Below are 19,402 nucleotides of genomic sequence, written 5' to 3'. Positions count from 1 at the left end.
TCCCCCCCAGTCGCTCTCTCTCTTCCCCCCCCAGTCGCTCTCTCTCTTCCCCCCCAGTCGCTCTCTCTCTTCCCCCCCAGTCGCTCTCTCTCTTCCCCCCCCAGTCGCTCTCTCTCTTCCCCCCCAGTCGCTCTCTCTCTTCCCCCCCAGTCGCTCTCTCTCTTCCCCCCCAGTCGCTCTCTCTCTTCCCCCCCAGTCGCTCTCTCTCTTCCCCCCCAGTCGCTCTCTCTCTTCCCCCCCAGTCGCTCTCTCTCTTCCCCCCCAGTCGCTCTCTCTCTTCCCCCCCAGTCGCTCTCTCTCTTCCCCCCAGTCGCTCTCTCTCTTCCCCCCCAGTCGCTCTCTCTCTTCCCCCCCAGTCGCTCTCTCTCTTCCCCCCCAGTCGCTCTCTCTCTTCCCCCCCAGTCGCTCTCTCTCTTCCCCCCCAGTCGCTCTCTCTCTTCCCCCCCAGTCGCTCTCTCTCTTCCCCCCCAGTCGCTCTCTCTCTTCCCCCCCAGTCGCTCTCTCTCTTCCCCCCCCAGTCGCTCTCTCTCTTCCCCCCCAGTCGCTCTCTCTCTTCCCCCCCAGTCGCTCTCTCTCTTCCCCCCAGTCGCTCTCTCTCTTCCCCCCCAGTCGCTCTCTCTCTTCCCCCCCAGTCGCTCTCTCTCTTCCCCCCCAGTCGCTCTCTCTCTTCCCCCCCCCCCAGTCGCTCTCTCTCTTCCCCCCCAGTCGCTCTCTCTCTTCCCCCCCAGTCGCTCTCTCTCTTCCCCCCCAGTCGCTCTCTCTCTTCCCCCCCCCAGTCGCTCTCTCTCTTCCCCCCCAGTCGCTCTCTCTCTTCCCCCCCAGTCGCTCTCTCTCTTCCCCCCCAGTCGCTCTCTCTCTTCCCCCCCCAGTCGCTCTCTCTCTTCCCCCCCAGTCGCTCTCTCTCTTCCCCCCCCAGTCGCTCTCTCTCTTCCCCCCCAGTCGCTCTCTCTCTTCCCCCCCAGTCGCTCTCTCTCTTCCAACAACAACATGCCCTTGAAAAAGCCTCGGCACCGCCGGGCACTCCAGCTAAAGCGGTTCTTCTGTCTGTCATTCCGTCTGTCTGTCTGTCTGGCTATACACTCTCAAGTTATAGAGCGTACCTACACATGTGTTACATCAAAAGAAAGCTTACGATTCCAGAACGGTCGTAAGCGTATTTACGTTTCGGTGAGACAAAAATTGCGCCCGCGGTATCCAAAAAAACATTCAAAATTCCGCTCATTATCTGCTCATTAGCATTGAGTGATGTCGAGGTTGACCAATCGTACGGTCGAGCGACCCGACGGTCGACCAATCGATGCGTGGCGGGGGCGGGCCCTCCTAGAGTCGAGTGACGGGACGATTGACCAATTCTACGCTTCGGTGACCTGATGGTCGACCAATCGGTGCGTGTGTGGGCGGGCCTTATCGTTCTGAACCGAGGTTAGTCGCCGCCATCTTGATTCCAAACTTTTCATTTCTTTTTCCCGCTTTCTGCGTCTTTCTTTTCAAATCTACATTTCCACCAAAAAAAAAGTTGCTTTTAAAACACAAATTGTTTTAAATAAGTTAATTCATTTGTAAATCTTTTTTCTAACCTCTATAATTTTCCTACCTTTCAACCGTTTTTGCAGGCAGGCCTCGAAGCCTGGGCGTCTGTTGCCCAGCCACGCCTGAGCTACGCACCGGCCATCCCGCTGGGCCAGATTCCGAACCAGCGGCCAGCCATCTTGGTAAAGGCTGGCTGGGCTCACTGCAAGCTCCTCGCGCTTCATTCGCGCTGCACGGCGCACGCGCACCGCCACACAGAGCGTGGCCAGAGGGAAGCGAGCAGGTTAGCGGGGGGTGCGGGGCTCGGGAGGGGAGGAGGAGCGGAGAGGGTTACCCCGGGAACCGGGCTCGCCAGCCGCAATCGGCTGTCTCAAGCCGCTCAGGCCCGGTCCCGGAGATCGGGAGGCGGAGAGGGGAGAAGGGTTACCAAGGCAACCGGGCCCGGCCAGCTGCAATCGGCCGTCTCAAGCCGCCTCAGGCCCGGCCTCGGGAGGGCGGTGCTCGGGCTCACCGGGGCGCTGCGCTCGGCATGTCAGTGCGTGGGGCGACACGGAGCTCAGCGGAGCCATCGCCGGCAGAGGGGAGAGGGTCTGCTGGCTCCCCCCCTCCTTCCCCCACCCCTCCCCTCCCCCCCAGTCGCGCTCTCTTTTCCCTTTCCCCCCAGTCGCGCGCTCTCTCTCTCTCTTCCAACAACAACATGCTCTCAAAAATCCCTCGGCACCACCGGGCCCTTTAGCTAGTTCAGGATAAAGCAGCCCGCTTGATTGGCACTCCATCCACCACCTTCAACATTCACTCCCTCCACCACCGGTGCACTGTGGCTGCAGTGTGTACCATCTACAAGATGCACTGCAGCAACTCGCCAAAGCTCCTTCAACAGCATCTTCCAAACCCGCGACCTCTACCACTTAGAAGGACAAGGGCAGCAGACGCATGGGAACATCACCACCTACAAGTTCCCCTCCAAGCCACACACCATCCTGACTTGGACCTGTATCGCCGTTCCTTCACTGTCGCTGGGCCAAAATCCTGGAACTCCCTTCCTAACAGCATTGTGGGTGTACCTACACCATATGGACTGCAGCGGTTCAAGAAGGCGGCTCACCACCATCTTCTCAAGGGCAATTAGGGATGGGCACTAAATGCAGGCCTAGCCAGCGATGCCCACATCCCATCAATGAATAAAAAAAAATTCTTCACCCAGAGAGTGGTGAACCTGTGGAATTCTCTACCACAGAAGGCAGTTGAGGCCAACTTATTAAATAAATTCAAGGAGGAGTTAGATATATTTCTTAAGGCTAAAGGGATCAAGTGGTATGGGGAGAAAGCAGGGACAGGGTACTGAATTTGGATGATCAGCCACGATCTCATTAAATGGCGGAACAGGCTCGAGGGGCCGAATGGCCTACTCCTGCTCCTATCTGCTATGTTTCAAACTGCAGCAGACAACAGAACTGAAAATAGTTGACCACTTTGTAACAAATCTCAAGAACCACACAAAAATTGCTTCTTATGGGCTATATGACCCTTTACTTGGTCCAAATTTCCATCTGCTCTCAAAGTTTCTCCAACTCCTGCTCTACTAGTCTAACTCAGGTTCCAAGCTGTCAGTTCCCTCCCTTTAATAATGCGATATGTTTCAGAAGTTACCTAACTCTGCATCACTTCCTCACTTACAGGATGCTTTGCTAAGTTCAAACTTCCATATGAGATATCAGCATAATGAAATTCACTGTCTCCCATTCCTCGGCTGTGTCTGTGTTCGGTGGTGTCTGCATGTGGCGCTCTCGCCATGTATTCAGATCATATCCCCTGTTCCCTGGAGACCAGCTGGGGTGACAGGAGATTGGGACTGGGCTAGGAGCAGACAAGTGTGCTTCCCCAGACTGATCCTCAACACCATCCACTGCAGTGACTTGTGTATAAGATGAGTCTCCCCTTACATTTAACTCCTAAATAATGATCCCATTTCTAGACTTTATACATGAGTATTGAAATTGTCTGTGTGCTTAGTTAACCTTTAGGGTGGGTTCAAATGGGAGCCTGCCAGGTCAGTGGTGAGCATGATGCTCTTGCCCTGGTTCAGAGACTGCCTGAACTGTGATCTTGTTTCAGTATAACCCTGGAAGCTGCGCTGCTGACCTGCTAGACCAGGGTATTCACTAACCTTTGTTCAAGGGCCACAATCCAATTAAAAAAAATTAAAAATTAAATTCATTTTTATGGGATGTGGACGTCGCTGGCAAGGCCAGCATTTATTGCCCATCCCTAATTGCCCTGGAGAAGGTGGTGGTGAGCCGCCTTCTTGAACCGCTGCAGTCCGTGTGGTAAAGGTACTCCCACAGTGCTGTTAGGGAGGGAGTTGCAGGATTTTGACCCAGCGACAATGAAGGATCGGCGATATATTTCCAAGTCGGGATGGTGTGCGACTTGGAGGGGAACTTGTAGGTGGTGGTGTTCTCATGCGCCTGCTGCCCTTGTCCTTCTAGGTGGAAGAGGTTGCGGATTTGGGAGGTGCTGCCGAAGAAGTCTTGGCGAGTTGTTCATGTGCATCTTGTAGATGGTACACACTGCAGCCATGGTGCGCCGGTGGTGGAGGGGGTGAATGTTTAAGGTGATGGGGTGCCAATCAAGCGGGCTGCTTTGTTCTGGATGGTGTCGAGCTTCTTGAGCATTGTTGGAGCTGTACTCATCCAGGCAAGTGGAGAGTATTCCATCAGACTCCTTACTTGTGCCTTGTAGATGGTGCAAAGGCTTTGGGGAGTCAGGAGGTGAGACACTCGCCGCAGAATACCTAGCCTCTGACCTGCTCTTGTTGCCACAGTATTTATGTGGCTGGTCCAGTTAAGTTTTTGGTCAATGGTGACCCCCCAAGATGTTGATGGTAGGGGATTCGGTGATGGTAATGCTGTTGAATGTCAAGGGGTGGTGGGTAACCATATCCGCTGTAGTCCCCCAGCTAAAGCCTCAAGTAGTTACTTCAGGTGTCCTGTTCGTTTAAGTTCTCCTGTTAAAAATACACTTTGTTAAAATTTGTCACACTTCGAAGAATCGGCTTCGGAAAGAGTCTGATTTGAATGATTTAAAAGACACCGAAATATTCTAGAGCCGTGGTATGTAACACTGAGCTGTAAAGACAAGGGGGGTTCCCTGGTTCCGTTCCTGGCCTGTACCAAATTAGCTCATCTCAGTTGAGTGCTTTAATTGATTAGTGAAGGGCTGAAAAATCAGCCAGGCTTTCCATAACTTCCAAAAGGAAAATAATGCTGTAATTGTAGTAAAATATGTTTTGTGAGCACATAGCAACAGAGATAACCTTGTGAGTTAAGAAATACAGTTTGCCACTTTGAAAACCTGTGTTTTAAATTGACTTTTGTACAACAGCCACGAAAGTCCGTTCACCAAATGTAATGTCCATTTATTATAAGTCCACAGAATGTCTTGCCAGTGTGTTTCTGAGACAGTGAAGTGTTTTATATTTTAAAATTGGACTGGGGGCGGGTGGGAGGGGGTTAACTCTTAGTTTAATACTGTATGTGCTTTGAGTATTTTTGTTAAGGACAGAGTTTGTAACTGTATAGGCTAAAGTATAAAATCAAACTATTTTGAGTTTTATTTTGAACTCGGTAATTATTAAGTTGCAGCCATACTGATATAAACTTTACTTTGCAACTTAGATGCAAGCAAGTGATTACCATGACGCCACTCTGCTTTATCTAAAGGTATCTGCATATTCTTATGATCTTCTGGTCATTCCTTGCTGGAGTTGTCACTTTCTACTGTTCACTTGGACCTGCCTCGCTTCTGCCCAATATTCTCTTCACCATCGAGCGAAAACCAAAGGTAATTCTGTATCTTTAATATCAGTTCCCACTTTTTGTCAGAACATTTTATATAACTCACTATCATTTCCCAGTTAATATTGGTAAATATATAATTCACTTTCTTTTTCCAGTTATCAGTGTAATATATAATAAAGTCTCCATTTTCATTTCCCGGTCTGTTTAATATATAATATAGTTACCATATTATTTCCCAGTTAGTGTCAGTGTTATCTATAATGTATTCATATAATTTCCTTGTAACATTTGAAGACTGTTTCTCATGTTCTGTCACTGAAATTCACACAACCTGGGTGAGGTACAGTGATGTTTGCCCATACTGATGGCCTCGCACACCACAAATATATATATTTTCTTTTAAATGCCTTTCTTCAAGCGGCCCAGAAAAAATTACAATTCGCAGAGTCCCCCGCCCTAGACTTTTCTCCGTGTCCCATTCGAAGGCACTGTTTGATGGCTAGGGCAGAGTCTGCCCTTTAGTACCTTTCTCAAGTTGGCATTCCTTCTGAATATTGGGGACTGATTAAGATGATCATTTAACTTGGGATGGAAAGGACATTGATTAGCAAGGGTGAATTACATTTTGCTTCGTTAAGTCACCTAAACTATGGTTTGGAGTACAAACTGATGATCACTGCAAAATATGTTTTTTGTTTTTAAGGCACAGATGATACAACAATTACACCAACAATGCTACTGAGTAATAAAGGCCAGCAATAAGGTTCCCCTGCAGGTGCTGCTAGCTTCTTCAATATGCTGCTGAGGCCTACAAATCACAAAGGTCTCACACTTGTGCTGAATTAGCTTATCACCTCTGGGTTATTAGCATCAGTGTGTCTAGGTTAGGGAGGGTAAAATGAACCAGGGCTTTTTACTCCAGATCATTATCCAGCAGCAGCTGTTGGATATGCGTCTCAAGGTTGGGTCAGGATTCGAATTCGCCTGATTGTGATGTGCCCCCCCCCCCCCCCCCCCCGCTAAGATTCAGTCAAGGGTTGCACCTGAAGAATGACCACTTGGGCAAAGTACTGTTTCATCCAAAGAGTCAGTGCCTTTAGGAGATGGGAGAAAAATGGCTCCCATAAAAACCAGGTGGTACCTCAGCAAGAATCACTGCCTTCAGGAGAAGGTGGAGAAAGAAAATGAGAGAGTAAACCATACGGAGGTGAAGCTGGAGGTCTGCTATCTAACACTCAGCACGTGATTGCTCATTCTTACTCATGAGAAGGGGATATCATTTTTTAAAAATTGGAAAGAGTTCTACTGTGGATTGGTTACTATTTATGCGGCCAGAAATGTCTTGTTTTTGGGTTTTTTCCCTCTGAATCGTGCGCTTATTTTTGAGGGAGGTTGGTGCACTTTTCTTTTCAGGCGGCCATTGTCCACATCAAGCATGCTCAAGTCCAGGGCAGCATCGTTAGATGCAGATAAGGCTCCCACTGTTGCAGTATTTTGCTTTACTTCAGCCTCATTCGAAGATTCCCCACTGCAGCAGTTTGATATTTTTCTATTTCACACCAGCCTCTCGGAGTGAGATTGCCAGTGGCGCTGAACCGGGTTGAGGCTGCCTATGCTTGTTTCACCAAGGGCCCTTGCACCGAGCACACAGGAAACTTTGATCCCATCAGTCTAGGCTGGATATGGACCCAGGTCCTCGAGGTGGTAGCGAAGTACCTGATCCACTACACCATGCAGTCTCTTTTACCCACCCCCACAACCATTGAAATACCATCTCATTCTTCATTCTGATTGAGAGCTTCTTCTGGAACTATTCCTTGTCCGGTTTCAAATAAGAACATCTTTTCTTTGTAGATCAATCTGGAAATATAAAGTTGTGAGCTAAAGCAGGATTCTTATGGTGCGAGGTGGTAATGAGCTAAACTTCTTGTGTTATGGTCCTGTTGGTTTCCAGTTGCACCTTAATATTTAACTAACAGGACAGATGCTGTACATATATATAATAATGCTTCTGCCATTCTGTAGCAAACTCTGAAAGTGTACCACTAATTTTGTTTTTATCATCAACAGCAGGTGGAACATCAAGAACTGTTTCCCCAAGGTCATAGCTGTGCCGTCTGTGGGAAAGTCAAATGTAAACGACATAAGTAAGTTCATCAGTACAGAAGAATACTTTACCTGAGGAAAAGCATACCTGAGGACACAGTGCTAAACTAAAGTGCATTGAGATCATTGAAGCTTAACATTCGAGGCCAGTGTGTGCAAGTTTGAACTACGCACCATGATTATGCATTGATTTGTCCATGCAGTAACAAGGGAAAGGGAGTGATGGTGCTTCTGTAGTTTCATTAGTAATGCAAAACTATCTTCTCTGCCTTTATAAAACCTGAAAGATTTACTAGTTGTGTTAGGAGGAACATAGAGTCATACAGCACAGAAGGAGGCCATTCAGCCCATTGTGCCTATGCAGGCACATCCAGTTAGTCGCACTCCACTGCTCTTCCCTATAACTGTGCAAATTTTTTCTTGAGTCAGTCACGTTTACAAAGATTGGTTGAGTAAATCCTATACCTCAGTAGTGTAAATTCATCTTGAGTAGAGTGTGAATTCATATTATGTAGGGTATCACTATATTTAGAACATGGTTGCCATCTAACAGTGAAGCCTTGAGGTATGAACTATTAAACTGCTCATCCCATTTTTTTTACACGTCAATTGCTGCAGTTCACTGTGTTAAGTACAGAAATGATCCAGATTGATGTAAAGTATTGATGCACCATTACAGAGTAGTTCATACAGCGTATTTGTTGGGAACCAGTTGACTGCAAAACTCATCTGGTAGGTGCACCCTACTGAAAATCGAACACTTTATATTTGCTCTGCCTGACTATAAACCATGTATCATAGAAACATAGAAGACAGGAGCAGGAGCAGGCCAGTCAGCCCCTCGAGCCTGCTCTGCCATTCAATGAGATCATGGCTGATCATCCATATTCAGTACCCTGTCCCTGCTTTCTCCCCATATCCCTTGATCCCCTTAGCCTTAAGAAATATATCTAACTCCTTCTTGAATATATTTAATGAATTGGCCTCAGCTGTCTTCTGTGGTAGAGAATTCCACAGGTTCACCACTCTGGATGAAGAAATTCCTGCTCATCTCAGTCCTAAATGGCTTACCCCTTATCTTTAGACTGTGACCCTTAGTTCTGGACTCCCCGCCATCAGGAACATCCTTCCTGCATCTAGTCTGTCTAGTCCTGTTAGAATTTTATAAGTTTCAATGAGTTCCCCTCTCATTCTTCTAAACTCTAGTGAATACAAGCCTAATCGACCCAATCTCTCTTCATACGTCATTCCTGCCATCCCAGGTATCAGTCTGGTGAATCTTCGCTGCACTCCCTCCATGGCAAGAACATCCTTCCTCAGATAAGGCAACCAAAACTGCACACAATACTCCAGATGTGGTCTCACCAAAGCCCTGTACAACTGCAGCAAGACATCCTTGCTCCTGTACTCGAATCCTCTCGCTATGAAGGCCAACATACCATTTGCAGCTTGAACTAGGTCTGCAAAGAGTAATCACAATGAGGTGGACTGAGGGCAGATTAAAGTGAGACAGCACCGGTTGCTTTCGTAGATGATAATGTGAGGTGACAAAGCAAAATGTGGTTCAGTAGCTGTGAGTGCAGGAATCATTTTAATAAATTTAGACTCCATTTCTGGGGGTGTTGTTGTGGTTGCTTTCAGAATGTTTGTTGTGCGCTGTGAGATTTTCTGTAGGATGTGGATGAAGGGAGCATGCTTGTTCGAGTTTAAACAGTGAGCATGTTTTGTTATGCTGGATTCACGTTTGATTTTCCATGTATCAAAATCCAGTCTCAAGTGGAGTTATCAGTGGGAGTTATTTTCTCTCCTCTCTCATTCCTCTCACCTTCTGCACCCCCTTTAAATAAAAAGCTGCAGAGGGTTTGCGGGTAAGGTGTTCCTTTCAAACGTGTATATTATCTGTTGTCAGGGCCACACTACTGTTGGAAAACTACCAGCCTTGGCTTGGTTTGACGATTAGTTCAAAGGTGGATGCATCTCTCTCTGAAGTAAGTTATCTTATCACTCCTTAGCAGGAGTCACATGTTTTGTGTTTATTTGAAATGGTTTGGGCTTCTTAGATAATTTTTTATGAAAACCCAGTCGTCATGTTGATTTTGTTAATGATTCAGCATTAAACTTTCCTTTGCAAACGTTTGTTACTCTACATAATGTGAGCATTTCCCTGTGTCATGAATTTGATGCTATTTGAAGCATGCAGAACCCATGCAGCGGGCTGGCTATTCATGATGACATCAGTACGAAAGCAACTATCAAATGCCAATATATAGGTCAACTTTGTTTTTCTCTAACTATTCAATATTTTCAATATTCAAAAGATTCTGAGGGGGATTGACAGGGTAAGATGCTGAGAGATTGTTTCCCGTAGCTGGAGAGTCTCGAACTAGTGGGCATAGTCTCAGGCTAAGGGTAGGCCTTTTAAGACTGAGATGAGAAATTTCCTCACTCAGAGGGTTGTGAATCTTTGGAATTCTCTACCCCAAAGGGCTGTGGCGGTTCAGTCATTGAGTATATTCAAGGCTGAATTCGATAGATTTTTGGACTCCAGGGGAATCAAGGGATTATGGGGATTGGGCGGGAAAGTGGAGTTGCGGTTGAAGATCATCATGATCTTATTGGATGGCGGAGCAGGCTCGAGGGGCTGTATGGCCGACTCCTGCTCCTAATTCTTATGTTCTTGTGTTAATATTATCCATTCAGCGAGCTAGAAGTTTGAATGAAGATCCCTCTGACAAGTTCTCCAAACAGTGCTACCGTGGCAGTACTTTTAACATGAGGCTATTCAGGCCTGCAATCAGGCATTCTGCACACATTATTCTCAAAACTATTTCAAGAACTTCTAAAGGAAATGTATGTTTAAACAAAATTGGGTTTTGCTCTAACTATAGAACTTTGCCTTCTGCAGATCCTGGAGTTGGTGATTGAAAACTTTGTACACCCTTGGTATAGGTAAGATGTGGGTTCATTTTATTATGCCGGATTTTCAAATGAGATAATAAACATATTTTAAAGCAGTTAACTCAGATTAAAAAGTTATTCTCCTAAGCAATTTTGGTAAGTTTAAAGCACCTACATATCATTTTATGATTCAAAAATACAGTTCTGAAACTTCCTTGGCCCTAAAATACATTAATTTACTTGTTTGAGTGGTTGGTACATGTTTATAATTCCTGTCATGGTTTTACTTTATTGATTTATCTGATTTATTTATAGTCCATTTTTGGAAATGTAGGAGTTTTTAACATTACTCACTAACTCTAAGAAGCTAACGTGTTCAGGGATTCAGTGAGGAAGGTTCACTTCAGTGACAGTTAAGGATTAGCAATGAAATGATCTCTGATAATTGCAGAAATGGGAAAATTGGTTAATGGCTTTGAAAGGAACAGTTGACTGGGTGAGTGTGTAGATACCGGCTCCATGATCTCCACTGTAACTGTTACCTTCATTACAGATTGATCGGAATAAGACCGGGGAGAAGTACATATCATTGATGTAGGTGTGTCTGTTAGTTTGGCTTATTGAGGTGTTTGACGGGGAGAAATCTATCTATACTATTAGTAAACTAGAGTAGGCGGTCTCCAGTGAGAACCAACTCAGCTTTTTCAAGTGACCTGATCTCAACGTGATTCGAGTGGAGAATTGATCCTTAAAACTACTGTAGAACAGTTAAAAGCACGTAGGTATCAAGCTACTGTACTCAGATTGGGTTTTTAGAATGAGAAATTCATGCAGTCAAGAAGAACTGAGCAAAACAACCAGGCTTTTCCCCCTTCCCCTATTTCCTTCCCCCATTTTTTTGCCCCACCTCTCCTGAAGGTGCTGGCCCTGGCTGGGGTTATGTGTCTGTGGGTATCAACTGCCTTTGGTGCCTCACACAAGTAGGCTGTTCTTCATCTGGACACCAGGAGTACAGCTGTTATGTTGGAGGTTGGGGGGTGGGTGGAATGGAGCAGAGAAGACTGGAGTCTTTTCGAGAAACTAACCAGTTGAACTGTAGCCCAGACACACACTAATCATGCAGTGCAGTTTAGCCTTGTTAGAGCACTTGCTTTTGTTTATGTGCAGTGTGCTGTGACTCTCTGAGCTCCTAACTTCCCTCAGATGCTAACATACAATGATGTGTTGCTTTGGGTTCGCTGCATCACAAATGGAGGCCAGCTTATGCCAAATTACATAGAATGTCTAGCACTGAAACAGGCCATTCGGCCCTACAGGTCTATGCCGGTGTTTATGCTCCACACGAGCCTCCTCCCACCCCTCTTCATCTAACTCTATCAGCATAACCTATTCCTTTCTCCCTCGTGTTTATCTAGCCCCTGTTTAAATGCATCTCTGCTATTCGCTTCTACTACTTCCGGTAACGAGTTCCACATTCTAACCACTCTGGGTAAAGAAGTTTCTCCTGAATTCCCTATTGGGTTTATTGGTGACTATGGCCCCTAGTTTTGGTCTCCCTCACAAGTGGAAACATCTTCTCCATGTCTACCCTATCAAACTATACTCTCTGGAGTTATGAAGGAGAGGTGATCTCATTGAAAGAGATAAGATTCTGAGAGGGCTTGACAGGGTAGATGCTGAGAGCTTGTTTCCCCGGCTGGAGAGTCTAGAACTAGGTGGCGTAATCTCAGGATAAGGGGTCAGCTATTTAAGACTGAGATGAGGAGGAATTTTTTCACTGAGGGTTGTGAAACTCTGTAATTCTCTACCCCAAAGGGCTGTGGATGCTGAGTCGTTGAGTATATTCAAGGCCGAGATCGATAGATTTTTGGACTCTAGGGGAATCAAAGGATATGGGGATCAGGCGGGAAAATGGAATTGAGGTTGAGGATCAGTCATGATCTTATTGAATGGCGGAGCAGGCTCGAGGGGCCGTTTGGCCTATTCCTGCTCCTAATTTTTATGTTTCTAACCCCTTTCATTATCTTAAAGGTCTCTATCATGTCATTCCTCAGCCTTCCCTTTTCTAGAGAAAGGAGCCCCAGCCGGTTCAATCTATCCTGATAGGTATAACCTCTCAGTTCCGGTGTCATCCTAGTAAATCTTTTGTGCCCCTTCTCCAGTGCCTCGGTATCATTTTTATCATATGGAGACCAGATCTGTACACCGTGCTTCAGGTGTGGTCTTACTAAGGTTTGAGATCCCTTTGCTCCTCTATCCCATTTGGACTCTTATTTTCCTAGGCGTATGTGGCCTCCTTATTCTTCCTACCAAATTGCACCACCTCACATTTATCTATATTAAAATTCATTTGCCAATTACAAGCCCATTCTGCAAGTATATTAATGTCTTCTATCAAGCTGTGATACCCAGTTGGGATATGCTTATTTGGTTGCAAGCCACCCAAATTTAGAGTTTTTTTTTAAAAGGTGTTTTAATTCTTTAGGCATTATATATATCTATATCCTAGTCTTCTACTTTAGGGTTGCTATAATTTTAAGCAGCAATTGGGGAAGTATGTTCTACTGTATTGCCCCATAATCCTAAATTTTGTGAATGGCTGAGGCCCATACTATCGAACAGTATAAAGAGTGGATGATGTCAATCGGGAAATGGTGATCAGGTGACAGCAACTGTGATTTTTTTTAAAGTTTGAAGACTAAGAGGAAAGAAGGAAAGACAGAAATGAGGGGCTTGAAAAAGAATGAGGATGGGAGAAGGCGGAAGAGCATGCAAGAGCTATATTTAAAACTCCAAAGGAACAAGAGAGGGAAGTTCAGAGGAGTACTGCCCATTTTTGGAGTGCTGTGAATGTTATGTAGGCAAACACATCACACAATCAGCAATGAGTTGAATGACCAATTAATCAGATTGTTTGCCTGGTATTGGTTGAAGGAGGAAAACTGGCGGGAACAATCGGAGAACACCCGGGTCTTCAAATTGTGTCGAGATCTTCAACGTCTAACGGAACAGGCAGATGGGACCTCAGTATAATTGAGCACAAAAATTTGGGCTGACACTCCATTGCAGTGCTGAGGGAGTGCTGCACTGTCGGATGAGATGTTAAACCGAGACCCCGTCTGCTCATTCAGGTGGACGTAAAAGATCCCAAGGCACTATTTCAAAGAGCAGGGGAGTTATCCCTGGTGTCCTGGCCAATATTTATCCCTCAATCAACATCACTGCAACAGATTATCTGGTCATTATCACGTTGCTGTTTGTGGGAGCTTGCTGTGTGCAAATTGGCTGCCGAGTTTCTCAAATTGCAACAGTGACTACACTTCAAAAAGTACTTCATTGGCTGTAAAGCGCTCTGGGACGTCCGGTGGTCATGAAAGGTGCTGTATAACTGCAAGTCTTTCTTTTATAATGTATCTAAAGGCTATCATGTTTGGCAATGCAGCCCTCCCTCTGTTTAGAGTGTGATTTTATTTTTCGTTGTTGTACGACATTCTATAGAGGCAAATATGAAATAGGCACAGATATGCACAAATGCTATTTTACTTGATCTCATTCTTGGCTATTTTCCCTACTAATTTGCTACAAACAGCCATCGAGGGAGGCCATCTTTTATTTTCAATGGGGGGTGGGGGAGGAAACTCTGAGACATGGGCTAGGGGCGGGGTCCATGCTCGTTTGTGTCACCAAATACGATAGACCAAGCGGCCGCTATTTTCCCTCATCCCTTCTCGCCTGTCACTACCTGCTCCCCAGAGGTTAGGAACTTTTAAAAATGTGCCTCACACTTATCATTTTACAGGAAACTCTCGTTTAAACGGCACCTAAATATCCGGAATTCTCTATTAACCGGCAAAATTCATACTCCGAAAACAACACCTCAATAACCGGAAATGTTGCCGAGTCCAAGTCTCCCGCGGTGGCAGAGTTAGTCGGTGGGGGTAGTTCTCCAAACTGCCACTGCTTGGCTTCTTGGCGCTGTCGGAAGTCCGAACACCTCAATAACAGAATTCTGACTCTCCCGCGCTGCTGGTAGTCTCTTCCGATCCGCCATTTTTCTGTTTACTGTATAAGTTTTGTTTTACTGTTAAGTAATTAAAGAGTTATGGATTACCCTCAACTGGCAGTACTGTACTTAATCAAGCAGCTTCCACCATCCACTTAACACAACATTCTGTAGGTGAGTACCCAATTACTGTATACTGCACATTTCTTGATTTTTTTAAATTTTTGTTTGTTAAAAATAGTCTTGGTAGATAACCCTCTCTGTCATCCGGAATTTTTAATCAACCGGCACCATCCCGGTCCCGTCGGTGCCGGATACCAAAGAGTTTCCTGTATAGCAAAAGTAGGGGGTGGTGTGTGGAGTCAGCTTTGCCTCTGACTGTTTTGAGCAGTTCGAATCGCTCCCACACCCTTTAGGTTCTAGACTCCGGACTTGGGTACAGGCTGCGATACAAAATTGGAGTAGACAACTGGTTTGGTGCAAGAAAACTGTGTTTTATTCGTCACAATAAAATTATAACATTGAAATTACACTTAGATTACTGGAATGGTTACAGGCATTCAAGAGTACACTTAATTAGGAATGGGGAACACAGGCACAACGAGGGAAAAATCACATTAATAATCCCCCTAGCCTTGTCCCACCCCCAATATCTAACTAAATTGTGCTAAAAGGAGCCAGGGATCATGCTCGCCAATAGGGGTTTCTTGACCGTTCGAATCCTGTCAGTTAAGCCAGTTGCGTTTTTGGGGTTTGCTCTTTGTGTCCTTTGGGGCCTGCCGTCTCCACGTGGTACTAGTCTTAGAATCTGCGAAGGTTCTTCAGTTGGGTGGAGTCCGCTGATGCGGTTTGGGCGCGGTTGTGGATTTGTCTGGTAAGTCCCCTCTTCTTAGTCAGAAATAGGGAGAATAAAGTCTTTGTTGGGTACTTCAGCTTGTAGAGTGGAAAACTTCGGGTTTTTGTTCTTCCGCTGGTGGTCTGGTCGTCGAGTTTTGTTGCGGCTGGGGTTCGGTTGGCGGTCTTCGGTGTCGGCTCGGTCGCGGTGGCCTAGATCGTTACCTGTGTAGTGGTAATGATCTGAAGGTATGGCTTACCCGGCCCTCTTGTTACCGCGGTGCTCGTGGTCGGTCCTCGTGTAAGGCTGCGGTTGCGGCCTAGTCGTCTTCGGTCGAGCCTGCCCCACCGTGCCCCCTCGCTGTGATGTTGCGTGAGCCTTCCTGTTGGCTTCACCTAGCCCCCTCTGGTGTCGTGTCGATAGCTGGCGTTTTTTGGTCACCGGTGGGCCTACAATTATACTATTTTTGAGTTTGTTATCTGCGTGCCAATTCAGGGTTAGTTCTTTGTCTGATTTTTGGCGGGCTCGTTAAGGTGATTATAGCCATTCACATTAACTGGTTTTGGGGCGGTTGTCTCGTTGCTAAATGGCTTTTAATGTCTTGGGTGTTTGTCATGCATAAGGTTAATCGGTGTCTTCCTGGCTTGGTAGCTAGTTTGAACTGTAAGCGATTATTTATGCAGAGTTTTGATGGGCTTTAAGTTTGTGCAAGATTAAGTATTTTCCTGAATTGATTTGTTTAAAGGGAAGAATGCGTATTCTGTCTCATCCAGTTGTCTGGTTTCAAAATAACAAGCCTGCAGGCCCAGGCATGTCAAGTTTTAAGCTTTTGAACTTGACATGCTGTTTGCAGGGTCCTGCTTTAACCTTGCAGTTTTTGCCATAAAGTCCAAAAGCCATTTCCTTCAGGGTTCCTTTCTTGAATAACTTGCCCTTCAGGGTCCCTTATTAATAACTTGGGAAATGTGGGAATTTTGAGAATCCTACACAAAATAGTTTAGCCATTTCAAATATCCACAACTGGCCCCAAATACCCCTTCCAGGTGAAACAGTGATTTACTACATGTATTTGCAGTCTAGTATACTGTATTCGTTGCTCACAGTGCGGTCTCCTCTACATTGGGGAGACCAAACGCAGATTGGGCGACCGCTTTGCGGAACCCCTCCGTTCAGTCCGTAAGCGTGACCGTGAGCCTCTGGTCGCCTGTCACTTTAATTCTCTGCCTCACTCCCACTCTGATCCCTCTGTCCTTGGCCTCTTAGATTGTTCCAATGAAGCTCAACGTAAGCTCGAGGAACAGCACCTCATCTTTCGATTAGGCATTTTACAGCCTTCCGGCCTCAACATTGAGTTCAACAATTACAAACTATAACCCCTGCCCCCATTTTTCATGCTGTATGATTTTGCCATTCCCATTTGCAACATTTTATCTTTCCTGCCTCTTACCTAAGCACAGTATGTCCCTTCAATTACTTCCTCCCCTCCCACCCCCCCCCCCCTCCCTGTCTTTGCACCTGCTTAATACCTGTTACATCTCCAGCTTTTTCCAGTTCTGATGAAGGGATCCAGACCTGAAACGTTAACTCTGTTTCTCTCTCCACGGATGTTGCCTAGCCTGCTGAGTGTTTCCAACGTTTTCTATTATTACTAATCGCAATCGCTGTCTTTCTCTCAGCTCGTTACTGTATTCCGGTCACCACACATCTGACGTAATATAATGCTGTAATGCAGTGAGAGGCATAAAGGGCAGTGAAGAGGATTAATAATTCAGCTTTCAGAGATGCAGAAATAGCTCGGAAGCAGTGGTTTTTCTAAATTGAGAAAATCTGACAATTTTAGTGATTTAATTAGTTTTGTAAAAATCTTTACAAAGTAACACTTGTTGGAAACCTGCATTGGTAATAGCAGAGAAACCAATGTTTCATGTGTGGCATATGAAAAACCGTTTGCCCAAAAACACAAGCTGCTCAATTTGTTTCCTGTATATCGATGTCCTTGTATGACATCATGCCATTCCACTCTGCTGACATGAATGGAAACACTGGGCTGAGCACAGCCTGCTATTCTTGATATCTCCCACCCTGCCTTTCTGTTTGCCATCCATCTTCATTAAATAACATCTCCCACATTGCCTCTAACCAGCAGTCCAACATTGAAAGGCATCAGTGACAGTGTAAAGGTACCCAACTTTGGGAGTTTCAAGGTTCTGCTCGGTCTACAAGGCACTGTGTGCACACGCTGCAGGAAACCGTTCTCTGACACTCGTCTGTCTCTTGTCCAAATCACTTAGCCAAGAATGGCAAATTTGTCCTACAGAGGAAATAAAAGTGCAGACGTTCGTTGGCCTTTGCACGAGTGAGTCATGCCAGTTATTTGGAGAGTCGCTGCTCTGCACACCACAGTTGATTTAGTGGGACAGAATGCAACACCAATATTTTTTTGTCAAAGATTACAATGACGCCCTCTGATTTATCAAAAATCTGACATTTTTATGCACCTACAGTATATATATAAAAGATGTATGAAACCCTGTTAGATCTGTAGCTCCTTTCCTACCCCATATTTACTAAACTTAATGTAATGTTTGTCTGAACATCTATGGATCCAGTGCTTAGCTTAAACCTTTCAATGTATTTGAACATTTGTGTTAAAGGAACCCTTTTCCTGATTTTGCAGGGATTTGACTGACGACGAAGCCTTTATTGATGAACTCAGAGTAACTTTACACTTCTTTGCGGCTGTTTTGGTCCGTAGAGCTCAGAAGGTAAGAAGCAAAATTCGTAACTATGGAGATGACTTTATTCACTGAGAAGTTTGTGAAGGAGCAAGGTCCATAACAGCAACAACAACTTGCATTTATATAGTGCCTTTAACGAATATGAAGTCTCCCAAGCAGTGTGAGAAGTCTATTTGATTTTTGCAGAAAGTTCTGACTAGAATGTGAAGTTTATAAGTTGTATAAGCTATTTAATTTGTTCTTTTTCTTTTTATTAGGTTGATATTCCAGTCCTTGTAAACCGGAAATTGTTAAAAGCAGCAGTGAAGCACATTGAAGTCATATCAAAAGCAAGGCAAAAAGGTATTGGAAGTGCATCTATGTCTCAAAAATTCTTCTCCAAGAAAAATACAGGGTTTGCAAATCCATGTAAGACCCTAAAATGAGCAGAGGAACATTTATGCCCCAGAATGGAAATATGAAAGGTGTATCACATGAATAAAATAGTTGTTAGCTGTTACTTTTAGTATTTAATCAATTTCTGCCCCTTAACTATTTTTAGTTGTAAAAGATGGACAAATTGGTCTTTTCACCAATGCAGTATATCTGTGATGCTTTGCACTCTGTGATCCAATTCCTGAGTTGAGTGGATGGTTGTAATCTTAGGATATAATTGCAGAGATAATTCTGTCTGTCCATATCTGTCAGGTGATGGGCCTAAAAGTACATTGTATGGATATAGCTTTATTACTAATTTGTGTGTTCCTTGAGGTGAATGATGTTAATGTTGAAAAATGGAGTACTTTCCATGTCAAGCACCATTGTCAGTATCAAGCACTAGGTGGGGTATAGCATAGTTCGAACTTGCTCCTCTCCACCCCAACCATCTGCCTCAGCCCCAGCTTCCGAACCTCTTACTGCATTAATGCAGCACTTCCATTTCCGACCCCAGTCATCCTGGGGCATTTCTAACTGAGCTTGCCACTTTAGTGCTGAGTTGGGTACAGTTTTGTGCTGTAGGACTGAATTAAAATCAGCCATAACTCACTTAGCATATGACTTGACAGAGAAAGGAGACCTTCATTCAAACACTATAGGCTGAAATTGAACCCAAGGACAGCCAATCTGACCCACTTCACCACCCAGTTCTCCTATCTCGTGTTTTTTTAAGGTCCAGCACTCCACAGTAGCAGGTCAGATAAGGGAAATATTTAGAAATCACTTAGAATGCTGTAAAAAAATAATTGCTTTTGAAATGTAGTCACTGTTGTAATGTAGGAAACAGGGCAGCCAATTTGCACACAGCAAGATCCCACAAATAGCAATGCGATGATAACCAGATAATGTTATTTTACTGACGTTGATTGAGGGATAAACATTGGCCAGGATATTGGAGAGAACTCCCTTGCTCTTTAAATAGTGCCATGGGATCTTTTATGTCCTTCTGTGAGGGCAGACAAGGCCTCAGTTTAACGTCTCATCTGAACAACGGCACCTCCGGCAGTGCAGCGCT

At 45.2% G+C, this 19,402-nt stretch overlaps 1 protein-coding gene across 16 annotated transcripts in view; it reads left to right on the top strand.

Annotated features, from left to right (window-relative positions):
• The window catches only part of snx14 (sorting nexin 14), a 278,601-nt gene that overhangs the window by 9,023 nt on the left and 250,176 nt on the right, over positions 1 to 19,402 (top strand). For 13 of the 16 annotated variants that reach the window (XR_015077589.1, XR_015077591.1, XR_015077590.1 and 10 more), the window contains 6 exons: positions 5,253 to 5,373; positions 7,401 to 7,477; positions 9,346 to 9,424; positions 10,342 to 10,385; positions 17,850 to 17,937; positions 18,168 to 18,252. Coding sequence is in view for 13 of the 16 variants with exons in the window: in XM_085982067.1 (XP_085838193.1) it covers positions 5,253 to 5,373; positions 7,401 to 7,477; positions 9,346 to 9,424; positions 10,342 to 10,385; positions 17,850 to 17,937; positions 18,168 to 18,252 (494 nt within the window). In the remaining 3 variants the exon portion in view is untranslated. The remainder of the gene's footprint in view (positions 1 to 5,252; positions 5,374 to 7,400; positions 7,478 to 9,345; positions 9,425 to 10,341; positions 10,386 to 17,849; positions 17,938 to 18,167; positions 18,253 to 19,402) is intronic. The other 3 variants (XM_085982062.1, XM_085982074.1, XM_085982071.1) reach the window with 1 other exon arrangement.

This window comes from Somniosus microcephalus, chromosome 3 (genome assembly GCF_052327205.1).
Source record: "Somniosus microcephalus isolate GS21.2 chromosome 3, FLI_Smic_1.0, whole genome shotgun sequence".
Lineage (NCBI taxonomy): Eukaryota > Metazoa > Chordata > Chondrichthyes > Squaliformes > Somniosidae > Somniosus > Somniosus microcephalus.
This window is presented reverse-complemented; position numbering and strand designations above follow the sequence as displayed.